The following is a 13195-nucleotide window of genomic DNA, read 5'->3' on the forward strand; positions in this document are numbered from 1 at the left end:
GAACAATTCTTTCTATTTCTTTGGAATTGAAGTGACATGTTTCACTATTTCTCTCCCCCTAGGGCGTTGGAGTGCAAGGAACATCCCTTCTTTAAGGGTCTTGATTGGAACCAAGTCTACCTCCAGAAATACCCCCCTCCATTGATACCTCCACGAGGGGAGGTGAACGCTGCCGACGCATTTGACATCGGTTCATTTGATGAAGAGGACACGAAGGGCATCAAGTTGACGGAGTCTGACCAAGACCTGTACAGGAATTTCCCACTTGTTGTATCCGAGCGATGGCAGCAGGAGGTCGCCGAGACGGTATTCGATGCAATCAACCAAGACACGGATAAAATTGAACAGAAGAGGAAAAACAAACCAAGAATAGATGATGTGGATGTTGGTAAGTGGACTCAAGATCATTGAAACATCTTATCACTGAAATGGTACCATTCTGCTCAGGATCAGGATGACGAGCCCTTCAAAGTCAAGGATGTTATATTTCACCCTGACGGTCATGACTAGAACTGTCAGGAATTATTAACAACACGTATTTGGATTTGATTTACTTATTTAATCCATCTTCTTTGTAATTAGGTCCCACTGACTGCATCGTGGAAGGTGAGGTTCTGAAACTGGGCGGTCCGTTCTTACAAACATGGCAAAAGAAGCACCTCAAGTTGTATCCAAACCGACTGGAGTTCTACCACAAGAACAGAGATGGGCAGGTTGTGCGGAGCAAGGGTGTAGAGGTATGCAGTTATATGATAGCTATATTCCCAATACAAATCCACTTACTGTAACCTTGCCTCAATGGGAGGTGCCTTAACTGTTTTTGGTCAGTCAAACTCGAAAAATCAACCACTTGCTTCAGGTTGTATGATTTTCCTAAAAAACTTCATCTTTCTTTCAGCTAATATCAATGTTAGACATAAAAGAAATACTCCAAGATTTCCAGAAGCTCAACAAAACTGACAACTGTATAGTTATCCACTTGAAAAATGACACCAAACTAGCAATTACATCACCTGTAAGTATTTGTGTTGTCCAAGCAGAAATATTGAATTGAATTACCTCATGTATTTGCTTAATCCCTTCAAGTTGAGCATATGTCAACCACAGTCTCTTGTGTCTTTTGTCTCTCATTGGCAAGATTCCCAAGCTTATAGTTCCAATTATGTCACAGGGACTTTCCCTCAGTTCACAGCCATACAAATAAAGGGTTAACAGCTGATTCAATAAGTAGTCTTTGAGGAGGCTAGTATGGGTCTGGTTGGTCTTTTTCATGTCAGAATGAAAAGTGCCAACTATACATGCTTCCCGAAATTGGTGGCTTGCATTGGAACTAACTTTTTCCCCCTTGTCCGTCATTAAAGGCATTCAGCTGTGTTGGTCAACCATGACTATCTCCTTTGTCCCTCCGCCATAAGGCCTAGTTTCCCCTTATGACATCACTATTTCGGACACTCAGCGCCCCATTTCTTGAAAGGTGTATATAGCATTGATAATTTTGCGCTAAAGCTAAGTCCAAAAATGCCTAAAATTCCTCTTTTTCTCACCTTGCAGGATCGGGTACTTATCAACCAATGGAAGGATGAGATCATGAACGGTTTCCACTTGTCAACGCAGATTATGGGCAAAATGAACAAAAAAGCCAGTAAAATGTATGGTGCAGATATGCCCGGCGGACAAGTCACGGGTCACAATGCCGAGATTTATACCAAACAGCCATTAGAACAGAGAAACAGCAATGGCAGTTAGACATGGTAGACTCTGCGCCCGATGGGAACACAACTCTGTGCAAAAAACCTCTGAATGTAAATATAGAAGTATTCTCTTGGTCACCTGCATGTGGTGCACTGGTGGTTCAAGCACAGACTTAACACTGCCATGTGTCTGGCACACTCTGGATGTCACTGATGGACTGGAGGCTCACTCATGCACGGAGGCCTGATCGTCTGTGACCGGAGGCTGATTCGGAGGCATTTGACTGTGTACCTGGAAACTCGCAAATATCGGCCTCGAGGATTAGCTCAGCAATGTTGTCATGAATATATGCCCATTGTTACTTCTGACAGTGGCCTCATGCCAGGGAACCTTTAATACGAAGGAGTGACTTGGTATGCAGATTTCAGATGGAGGGCTCGGTGAGAAAGTGTGTTGAAACTTCTAGTATCCAACCTGTAGCAATTTTATACATGGAAGTACGTACAATTTTCATCTTGATGCCCTTGCACTGATGAACAGTCAAATGTGTTGCGCCCCCTGGAGCTATCTCTTGGCAAGTGGATTATCATCTGAGAGATCCAGCATATCTCTTGCAATAACTATGTTGAAGGTTTCTTAATGTGCTAGTGCTTTAGATATTCTCTCAAAGAATGCTGCTCTCATACGTCTAAACTGTGAATGGTACTGTTTTGGGTTGTTGTGGATCAACAACTTAACTGAGGACAAAGGGATAGTCAACAGAATGTAGCTATTGCCATGGATGTGACAATGTCATGTTGATATAAAACATGGCTGCCTGGGTGATCACTTGTTGTTATGCAACCAAGAGGTTAATACCATGTTTCATTCACTTGGATGGAATCATTTTCTGGAAGTTCTACTGGCCGGTTACCAGATGTTTTACACGTTTCTGAGTCACGGTTGGGTAACCGATGTTTGGATAGATTACAGAAAGTGGACTATTTGATGTTGCTTTGATGGCTCCGAGTGGATGACCTGATGTCGAGCAGAACTCTGGATTCTGTCATTGGAAGCTATCATTCACTGTTAGCTACTTGCATTTTGTCTGAAAAAGCTAGTTTCATGACTGAGTTCAAACCTGAGTCAATCGCGATCTCAGTTTCTTTAGGATACTCTGTACGCTGAGTCTGACGATGTCAACTGCATGTGTGATTTCAAACAGCTACTTGATATTACATAAACTGTGCATTGATTTTAGTGGGATTGCGACTTCCCAATTGTGATGACACAAACCATTTAATTCCTCAAAATGTGTACGTCATTATATACATATTGTGTATATTTGAGAACATATCCTCTCGATGATGCTTATTTTCTTGTAAATTATGGACGCAAGTGCGTATTTCATCATGGTTTTCTATACTGTGATCTTGACGTGGCCGGAAGCATTAGATTAATAAAGCTTTCCGATTGTGCTTGCAGTGAATTCTTTGTCCGTGTGCTTTGAATGTGTGCATATATACAATATAAAGCACGGATTGACAAAACCACAAAACCAAAACCATAGCTTGATGGCTGTCAAATTCTTGTGGCTGATCAGCACAAGTCATTTACTCCATTGTAGCACTGACAGTCTAATACCAAAATCATTGGTTTAATCTCAAGGAAGTAAAAACTCATCATCCTTTTCATCTGTTATCAGTTCCACGGAAAAACAGATCTGATGCTTTCTCTGCCGAAAAAACCTGGTGATGGTGTGTGGCATTTGAAGTGAGCTGCACACAGCTCTTTGTTGGTTTCTTATAGGTAAAGTTTGGATTGGTATGATGGCATGGTTGACTGTGTGAGCCATTTTCTTTCCCTCCTAGTAACCGAGCTTGTTGCGGGAGCAAAATTGGGGTTGAAGAATGTTCTCGTGGCAAGCTATGATGGATGGCCAATGGAGAAATATTTTAAGAGTTCTTTGAATAAGATATCAGGTGACAATTTGGAAGCAATGCCAAAGAAAACGTCTGGTTAATATCATTTTCTTGGACATTTTTTCCATTTGCCTGATTTTCCTCGTCATTTTTATTGTTTTTGTTTAAATTGCAGTCTTGATGACTGATCATGTTAGTGATCCTGTACAGTAGGCACTGTTGAATATTGTTTTCAAGGCTGTTTGTGCATTTCACCTATGTGTGAGGTTATATATGCCATCTATAAAATGGTGTAAATTAAATCAAATGATATTATCCTGATTTAGGAATCCAAGAAAGTATTGGTATTTTGACAGGAGGGTGAACATGTGGATATTTATGTACAAGTGATGCTTGTAACGTTGCAACAGTCTGTCTTGATATTTTAATAACCACTATATCTCGTTACTACGAGCCTCCGTAAAGTATAAGAACCATGTACATAGGTAGGATTTTGACTATTTAATATATATTCATTATGTGTATATTACAACAATGAGGTGTTCAAATTAAGGTAATAATGTGAGATGTAACAGAAAGTTAAAGCCAAATAATGAAGAATGAAGATTTGTTCATACAGAAATAATTTTTTTTATTCAGTGCTATTAGTTAGCTTACAAAAGTTTATCTTCTTATGCCCAGTCACAAGTTCAATGTAGACTAGACGTGACTTGACTAGATTAGACATGACATACCAAGACTAGCCATTTCAGACATCAAGTTAGACCAGACACTGAACACAATAGTTCTCTAGCTTTTACTGTACCGGGTGATGTCTGATCATAAAGATGTCTAAAAGCCTCAAAATGATACTCGCCTCTGGACTTGGTATCAAGTCTCATCTGGTCTAAACTTTCATATTTGTTAACATAAACTGAGGGAGATATCAGTGTGATCTTTATGTTTGATTGTTAAGCATTCAGGCAAGTTTTGCAGTATTTTCATGAACTACCCTATCAGGACTATAGTGAGTTGAAAGATATGGTGTACATATTAAGACATTGCAACTTGTCAACTCATCTCATTTTTCGTGTATTTTATATGGAAATCTTCATTTCTTTTCAAAGTATTCTGTTTTTCCCTGTACATGTATATATGTACATACTGTGACTTGGTAGAGCTTGAATTGTAAGTGTTCTTGTAGATTTTTATCAGAAAGTTCTAGAAATGATAATTGAGTCTTTGGAAAGGTGACAGAATGTACATGTATGAGAGGTGAAATGTAATGATCATACTGTGTATTCATGTGTACACCTGTGGATTGTTCATTCAGCCAGATTGCTAGGGTAGATTCATCTTGATTTGCAGAACCATAAGCTGGTTACACACTGTGAAAATCGACATTTGAAAAAAATCTGAAAAGCGTAGAAAAGAGGTCGTGCAGGTGAAGTCATCACAGACTACGTCATTGAGCCATTCAGCACACTTTGTCATTGAGGCAGTGTTGGTAGTTGTAAAATGATGTCAATCATGATGTTGTCTGATGTTAGCTAAATCAAGATGTTAGCTATCACTGGGATAGAGATTCAAAATAGGCCTCCAAATCATGTCTCTGCACGCTCTCTCCTGGGTTTTGGCAAATTATTCTCTTCACATAGAGTTACATAAGGTCATGTGCAATTCAAAGCATTTAGCCTGTTGAGCCATCAATGACATGCTTTCATCTAGTCAGAAAATATGAGTGCCAAATTAAGTCGTCTGAGGATGAGAATTAATGTCTATACGAACTAATTGACTTAAACAGCACCATTCTAATAACAGAGAAATATTAATTTTGTTAATCTTGTTTTTCATAATTCTTCAATATACTTGTTATTATTTCGATATTTTCTTTCCTAGCCTAACACCCCTAGTTTCTTGGATGGACTCTCCTGATGCATTAACAGGAGCAGTCCATGCAGGGAAATTGTGGTGAAAAAGGTAAAAGTGGAAGCAAGTGGGGCATAGAAAATCTACACTTGGAGAAACCTTGTGATTTGTCAGTGCTCACTAGTTGAAATGTAAGCACCTTTGGGATACTGGACATGACTTGTAATGGCTTGTCCTTCATCTCTGAGCACTGCTACATTAGCAGCCAGTATTACAGCAGCGTATAATGTTGTGAACCTTTGTTTGCAAGTCATGTTCAAATAAAGTTGTATCATTGACTACCATCTTAGGCTCTACAAAGCTTATACGGGTATATTTTTTTACTGATCGTTCCAACTGCATGGGTTCCACTCCCATGCTTGTGACCCAAAGGCCCAAGTTAGAAATGCTGTTGGTGTTGTGTAAAGTTAATTATGGCTTGATCGGTTGACTGGGGGGGGGGGGGGGGGCTGTCAGAATTGGGAACACAGAGATTCAGACACTGATTAATCTTAATGATTTTGAATTTTTCGTAAAATTCATCAGCTAATTACAAAATCTTGCATGGTTAAATATGTTACTACTCCTTGTCAAATCTTTGAACAATGAATAGTAAACCAAATTGAATTTATTGGATTTTTTTCAATTCCTCAATGTGACTCTCATTTCTGTGTTAGATGTTAGGGGTTGGTAGTTGATAGTCTTTGCCATCAGCTGTTGTTAGTATCCTAACCAGCCACTAGGTGACACTGTGAACTGCGATGCATCTGGTGGCTGGATGGAGTTCATGATTTTTTTACTACTCTTCGGCCTGGGGAGCATGTCTTAGACTAGTGTGGCTACAATGCTGGTAGTTCTAGACCATTGTTTTCTTGTCATGTATAAATTTCTGAGTATCATGAATAATGTGTCCCCCTCTATTGGTCATAAGAAGAACTTTCTCTGGTGTCTCGTTCAGCCTTGCCTGCCACCAGTCTTGTAAGTCTATGTCAACTGAAACTGACTTAACCGTCTGTACATTACTGTGCAGTGTTGTGTATAAATCAACAACAGTTTGAGGTCAGTTTAATTTGACAAAGACCCTGTTTCATCTTTCTACTGTCTACAAAGATAATGAATACAGATGAATATCAGTTCATTTTGTTGTTTGTACATATTTATTTATGGCATTAAAGATCTTAAATGAGTCTACGTCACATGTGTCTTTGCCTTTCTGTTTGAAGACCACTGCCAGTAAATACTTCCACAACACTGTACAAAATGCAGATTGACATGAAATGTAAGAACAATATAAGTGTACGGGCTGGTCTTTGAATGACCAGAGCCCTCTGGTGTTTGCTTTCTGGGTCTGCCTTCTCTGCGTGGATGTCCTCGTCTCCTCCTCCTCAGTCTGTCTTCGAGCGATTGACTAGATCTTTCCTCTCCTTCATGGCCATCTCCCAGTTCTGGCCGTCGAATGATTCGATGTCTTCCCTCTTGACGGTGCCACTGTCGAGGCAGTGTGGGGTGATGCCTAAAAATGGCAACAAGAATGGCATGACATTCTGTTATTCTCTTTATGTTTTGGCATCAAATATATAAATCGATACTGTCGGAGACGGAATCACGAGCAAAATAAACCCATATGGCGCCCTTGCAAGATCGTGTAGGAATACGGGCAATGGCATCAAAGACAACTACCCCATTCACTGGAGGACTCCTTCAAGTGCCGAGCAGATGCGGAGAATGACGGTTCCACGTCATACATGATGCCTTCCACCAACTCACCGACGCCATCTGGATTCGACCTTGGTGTGTAGAAACTCTGGATCCCGCATATTCTGCAGAAGGTGTGTTTGGCCACGTGGGTATTGAAAGTGTACGTCGTCAACTGGTCTTCGCCCTGCAATAGTATTTCGAAAGTCGAAGTTTAAGACCCGTAACACAAACATTACCCAGGCCAGCTGCTTTAGGATGTGATTCTGTCTTTCCTCTACAGTCTGATAATAGTAATTGATCTATTGAGGTGTACCTCAATGTTCTTTGACAACATTAATTTCACTCTCCTAGCTGGTTATCATCACAAGCCATGGCTTTAGGATGTGGCTCTGTCTTTCCTCTACCAAGTCTCATGACGATAATTGATCAATTGTGGGGTACCTTAATCATATTTCACTCTTCTAGCTGGTTATCATCCCAAGCTATAGATTGAGGATGTGACTGTGTCTTTATTATACCAAGTCTGATGATGCAATAAAGGGGTACCTCAATCCACTTCGACAACATTAATTTCACTCTTCTAGCTGGTTATCCTTCCGAGCTTTTGATTTAGATACAACTATGAAACATAACGGAAGTCGGGGGGCCACCACGGCAGCCAATGTTCATGAGGTGGGGTAAACAATTCACCAACTAGAAGACAAGAAGACGGGTTACGAGAGGTACCTTGCATAGAGTAAACTTGGACTTCGGTACGATGAAGTGCTTGTTTTGTTTCATGTGACAAATACTGCAACTAAAAGAGACAATAAAAACGGCGTCAGCGAGGTGGGTGGTGTCAGAGAGAATTTCAATAAAAGGTCCCATGAGCAGTTGTGAAAAATAGTATGGTTATTGTCAGTGCCGTTTGGTAACAATGGCGTCCCAATGATAGTGTTGCTTTGAAGAGCACCCAAAGTATCTCTGCCGTCTTCTTCCTGCCCTGGGATCTTAGACAACTACCGCTGCCTTAGACAGGATCATGAATAGACAATTCAACGTCTGTGGCATGCCGACTAACTGGCGCTCTACGTCGATCCCAAAGTCTCCTCCTTTCCTGAAGGGTACAGTGAATATACGCACAACGCCGGTAGAATCGGCATGTGTATGGATGGACTTGTGCGGACGCACGAAAGAGAAGGTTGGCCGATGTGTGAATGTTGTTCTTCTACACCGGGACAATTGGGTTTTGATTACTTGCTTGCAAATGACGACTTTGAGAACAGCCGGTGCCACGACTTGAAATCGGACTGCTCCGCAGTGACATCCACCAAAATGCGTTACTTCAGGCTCCATAGTTCCAAGTAGTGAAATAAATTAAGAACTCCAATGCAAATTCCTGTCCGTTGGTATGGTCGGTCGAGTTTGCAATATGACATTTTCACATGGAATAGTTCACACGTTTCGACTCTGTATAGGCCTATAAAATAGGACATAGCCTACCAGAATCTACATATGAATATAGGCCATGCCAAGTAACAAACATGTGCCCCAGAATAGGGGTATGGTGGTGACGGTTTTAGAGCCAGTCAGAAAATGGAACGGTCGTCGAACCATCCCAGTAAGCCTGTCCAGTACCGCGATACCTCTGTGTTACAAAAAAGGATGGCAATGAGAAGCGCCTCTAAAACAAAAAAAGACTCTTTATAAAAATACCTTACTGGCTCCAGTTGTTCGTCGAAGATGAGTTGCGCCAAAGCAGATCCAGCGCCATCTCCATGGACTATCTCGCGCTGCATCCGTTTGCACAGCCTAGATTACGCACCGTTTGTCATGTCTCATTTTGCTTTAAATTCTTGCTTCGGATTATTGAGAATCATCATCAGAACACATGTAGTCAACTGAAGACATTGGCACCGCAACACCCCGTAGTTTTGTTTCTGAAAAGGCGCTAGAGGTTTTTCACTATGTGGGCCTCTAGATTATGGCCAGGGAGGTCCCTGATATGACGACGAAGGAGTATCAAAAACGTGAATCTAAGGATGCTCCGTGGGGTGCGACTGACTAGAACCACGACGTTTTCCGCCTACGATGGCAGTCGGCAGCTGGATGGTGTTGTTCTGGTCATTATTCGACAAAAACAACACTGGTCCATCACCATAACAACACTCAATCCTCTCTCCCCCGGAAAGGTGCATGTATAGCCTATAGTTCAGGCCTGAACTGATGTTCAGTGGGGTATCTCATACACACGCACCCTTGACCCGCACCCGTCAACTAGGAGTGCCACATGGTCTATATGCGCATTAACTCACAAACCGCTACGGACTCTAGTTTCACTGCATCTTAGACCGATCCGTTTCTAAATATTCAAGTCATGCCCAAAAAATGATACAATTCCGCATATTGTAAGTACATGTAAATAAGTAAGTAAGTAATTGGTAAGAACGTAAATAATCTTACAAAAGAGACGATACACAAAACACAGCAATAATGTACAAATACACACTCCGAGATCAGTAGAGACACCTATCGGCGACTCTCGGAGTTGCGTAATCTAGCTCATCTTTGCGTATAGTCTATACCTTCAAGAGTGTAATTTTTTGGCAGTCGCACCTATCACGAAAGTTTGGAGTGATGGACGAATCAAGAGGTAGACCGATCAGCATACATCGGAATAGACTCCACTTCGTCATCCTGGTCGGCAAGCGGTCCACTGCGCCCGGATTCTGACGTAATCAGTGGTTTTAAATATACTCCGCCTCTCGATACGAGGTAGGGGTATAGCAAAAACCTGATCTCAGGATGCTGCGTCCGGATGTAACATCGGAAATTCTCTATCGTTCTTGAACCACGCTCATGATACTCTTGTTGTTGAACACGTAGATATGAGGCGATATGGCATTATACAGCAACAGTAAACTCATACCAAGTCTCGACAGTTCCTCGGACTCGCGCTGACTCATATTCAAGTCGATACACTGTTGGATTCCGTGCAGAAGACAGCAGCCCAAATAAGGAATCACCATGACACAACTCCGAAGCAAAAAATTCCATTTCCCCTTTTCCCCTATTCGCTTTGAAGACGGTAATGACGTTTCAGCGATACTGTTGGGCCCTGTCGTCTGCTTGGGCTGAGTCGACCACGGGGCGGCCGCTTTGCCGGTGACGACCTGACCCCTTTCAGTTCTACCTAAGCGTTCGTTGGTTTGATTTTGTCCAGTTCCATTGTCAGTGGCATATTCCTGAAGAAGAATTGAATGCAATAGAAAAAGATTAGATGAATTCCGTTCCTCTAAGAAGAAATGAGATAAAGCTTTTGGCAAAGATCCAAAAGGATCATGACAAGAAAAAGTTGATAGTTGGTGGCAAGTATGGTTTCTCTACTTGTTGGTGGTGGTGATGATGATGATGATGATGATGATGATGATGATGATGATGATGGTGATGATGACGACGACGACAAAAATGATGCCAGGAAGGTCTCCCGGCCCGGAAGGTCTACTCCTGCATCAAGTTACGAGAAAGACGATAACTTACCCGTAACTTGAGGACCAAGACCGTCCTCAGCACTTGATGAAGTTACGGGTGAGTTATCGTCTTCATCCGATTCACTCGTGGGTCATTCGCTTACCGCGCTATAGGAGAATCCTAGAGATTTTCGCCTGTGTAGACATTCCAGGGAGTGAGGCGAATCCACGTCGAGCGAATACAACCATTGAGTAGCCGCTGTTGAAGCTCGTTCGTCTTCCATGTCAGGTGTTTCTTTGTTTTCATGGGCAGGAAAACCATATTTGGCGTCCTTCGTTACTGACATGGGGCACTCCACGTTGCAGTCATCCTCCTTCATCATGATGCTGATCTCGGCCAAATCTTTGGAGCAAGTGCCCTCACTTTGAACGTCACACTTAAGAGACCCCTTCCTAGTCCGGAACAGTGGAACATCCACATGACTCAGATATACCTTTAGAGTCACCGACCCCTTGCTATCAGACAAATGGTCGGTAAAACTCTGCATCGCCGTCATAATCCTGTCTTCGTTATCTAATTGATCATCTTCCTCTGCCAGTTTCGTAATATTTTGCGTCTTCTCAAAAAGGAACATTTCATCAAAAGATTTTGACGTATTGGTTACAATATTTTCGTCGTTTATGGTGGATGGCAACATGGCTGCTGAGCTGGCAACTGAGAACCTCTGTGACCGAGGTTCAGTATGCGAGGACCTGCGACTATCTGGTCTGGCCCTTGCTTGATGCTGATGCCACGGCGCTTGCCTACATCCAGGCTGAATCATTTTATTCAGATTCATTTTACTCGTAGATAGCTTCCTTGATGAACGAGGTGCAGATGTCGTCTCAGAACCCATCCCAGTCTCCGACAACTGCGTACCTCCTATGATGTGCTTCATCTGAACCTGCTGGATACCAGCCTGTCCAAGAGTCGTTTCCCTCTCAAAATGTGCAATCATATCATCGCTTTGGGGGCAGGAATCACTGATCTGCTCGAGCTGTCGTTGAACCTCTTCAACTGTAAATTTCAGTATTGAATTAAGCGACACCTGTGTATCAGCAACATTTGAATATCCCTCTTTCGTACCACCTTCCTTGCTATCAAGAAAGGACGACACCTCCAAAAAATCGAGCAAAGTCATCTCGTCTTTGAAGGAATACCCGTCTTCGTTGTCGATGGGGCGTGTTGATTCACTTGTGTTCAATAATTCAAAAATAGGAGGAACTACGTTGACTTGTTCACTTCCTGAAACGGTTTTTGAAGTACATGTAGTATCAGAGACATTGTCCGACTGGTTGCTTACTTTTGGGGATTGGTTATGACTGCTACCGGGCGCGGGATTCCCACTACTATTGCGTTGACCACCACGAATCCTTGCGACGTTCCACCCTCGCGTGGCCATCGCAGCCGGGGCAATGACAACTTGCCTGTTTTTCAGAACCTTAAACCAAATGACAAGGTAGACAACTAGAAGAGAGGCTGATGTTACAAGAGTCTTAGACAGGCTTCTCCAAGGCAAGATCGCTGGCACGAGAAACATGTCTTCAACAGCAGATGTTCTGTTTCCCGCGCTTCTCTCTCTTCCTGCTGATATGTCCGCCGAACGAAGTTGTTCGTGAAGGACGTAAGCATCTGGGATTAAAAGCATGCAGAAAACAACAGTGCTGATGATGAAATGTAAATTTCTACGATCCTTCGGCAAGAAGTAAGAATTCATTGTCCTGTAGTGATGGACTGCAATTCCAATTAGTGAAACAGACGTAATACTGTGACACAAGTCCACGAGAAAGGCTGTGCTGATTCCAAGACTTGGCCCGAAAAAGATTCTCGACCCTTTTGTAGCTTGCAGTAAACTGTTGATTTCTACCAGGGAACACAATGGTGCTATAACACAACATATACACGTGCAGATTAGAATCATGGCGAACACGAGGTAGAATTTCCTGAATCCCTTCCAGTACTTAATGCCCCACCGAAGAGCGACCAAGTTACTCGGGCAGCCGACGACGATTGTTGTAGAACAGATGCAAAGTGCGACTGCGTCCAACACAAAGGTAGATTCATCACCAGCCATATCGTCTCAAATGTTTGACAGTTGAGACTTCAATGTCGATTCAAGAACTTAATCGCTAAAGACCTTTGACTCCGCAGTGTTTCTAAACATACGCCTCTTTCTCCTCCGTTATCATCAGTGGAAAAGGACTCTGATCGTACAGTGAGGTCATTTATATAGCGCATGCCTTAATCTACCGTTTTACACCCAGGGAGATATAGCTTTTGCATCACATTATCACCTTCCCTGCAGAGACAAGACCACTAATGAATATTCATAGGTTGGAGGGTCGAGGCCTATCAATTAGACGAGTGCATGTTTTTTACTCTCAAGTACATATTTGGAGAGGTATTGAAAAAATATTTGCTGTGGCAAGTCTACAGATATAAATAAATTGTTTGGTAAAAAAAATAATTTTGAATTTCGACAACCTGGCCATAGGGGGGTGGTTCAAATTTGGAGTGAAAATGGCCGA

General features: G+C 42.2%; 2 protein-coding genes across 2 annotated transcripts in view; one reads left to right on the forward strand and one right to left on the reverse strand.

The window, feature by feature from the left end:
- LOC135483253 (G protein-coupled receptor kinase 3-like) overlaps nucleotides 1–6676 on the forward strand; it is a 46798-nt gene extending 40122 nt beyond the window's left edge. Inside the window, exons 15-18 of the mRNA XM_064763959.1 lie at nucleotides 63–388; nucleotides 583–737; nucleotides 899–1015; nucleotides 1552–6676. Of these exons, the coding sequence (XP_064620029.1) occupies nucleotides 63–388; nucleotides 583–737; nucleotides 899–1015; nucleotides 1552–1746 (793 nt within the window). The 3' untranslated portion in view covers nucleotides 1747–6676. The remainder of the gene's footprint in view (nucleotides 1–62; nucleotides 389–582; nucleotides 738–898; nucleotides 1016–1551) is intronic.
- Nucleotides 6628–8615, reverse strand: LOC135483254 (centromere protein V-like). The gene is made up of 4 exons (XM_064763960.1): nucleotides 8419–8615; nucleotides 7905–7974; nucleotides 7248–7362; nucleotides 6628–6993 (listed from the first exon to the last, which is right to left on the reverse strand). The coding sequence occupies exons 1-4, from the start codon at nucleotides 8511–8513 to the stop codon at nucleotides 6866–6868; spliced, it is 408 nt and encodes a 135-aa protein (XP_064620030.1). The 5' UTR covers nucleotides 8514–8615; the 3' UTR covers nucleotides 6628–6865.
- Between the last annotated feature and the right edge of the window lie 4580 nt (nucleotides 8616–13195).

The sequence above is a fragment of the Lineus longissimus genome, chromosome 2, assembly GCF_910592395.1.
Source record: "Lineus longissimus chromosome 2, tnLinLong1.2, whole genome shotgun sequence".
Taxonomy (NCBI): Eukaryota; Metazoa; Nemertea; class Pilidiophora; order Heteronemertea; family Lineidae; genus Lineus; species Lineus longissimus.

What these genes read in the sequence shown, in the direction of transcription:
- LOC135483254 (XM_064763960.1), bottom strand. Translation starts at nt 8,513, where the DNA reads ATGGAGCCTGAAGTAACGCATTTTGGTGGATGTCACTGCGGAGCAGTC. An exon ending in CTCAAAGTCGTCATTTGCAA is followed by an intron (nt 7,975 to 8,418) that starts GCAAGTAATCAA and finishes TGTCTCTTTTAG; the next exon opens with TTGCAGTATTTGTCACATGA. An exon ending in CCAAGTTTACTCTATGCAAG is followed by an intron (nt 7,363 to 7,904) that starts GTACCTCTCGTA and finishes ATACTATTGCAG; the next exon opens with GGCGAAGACCAGTTGACGAC.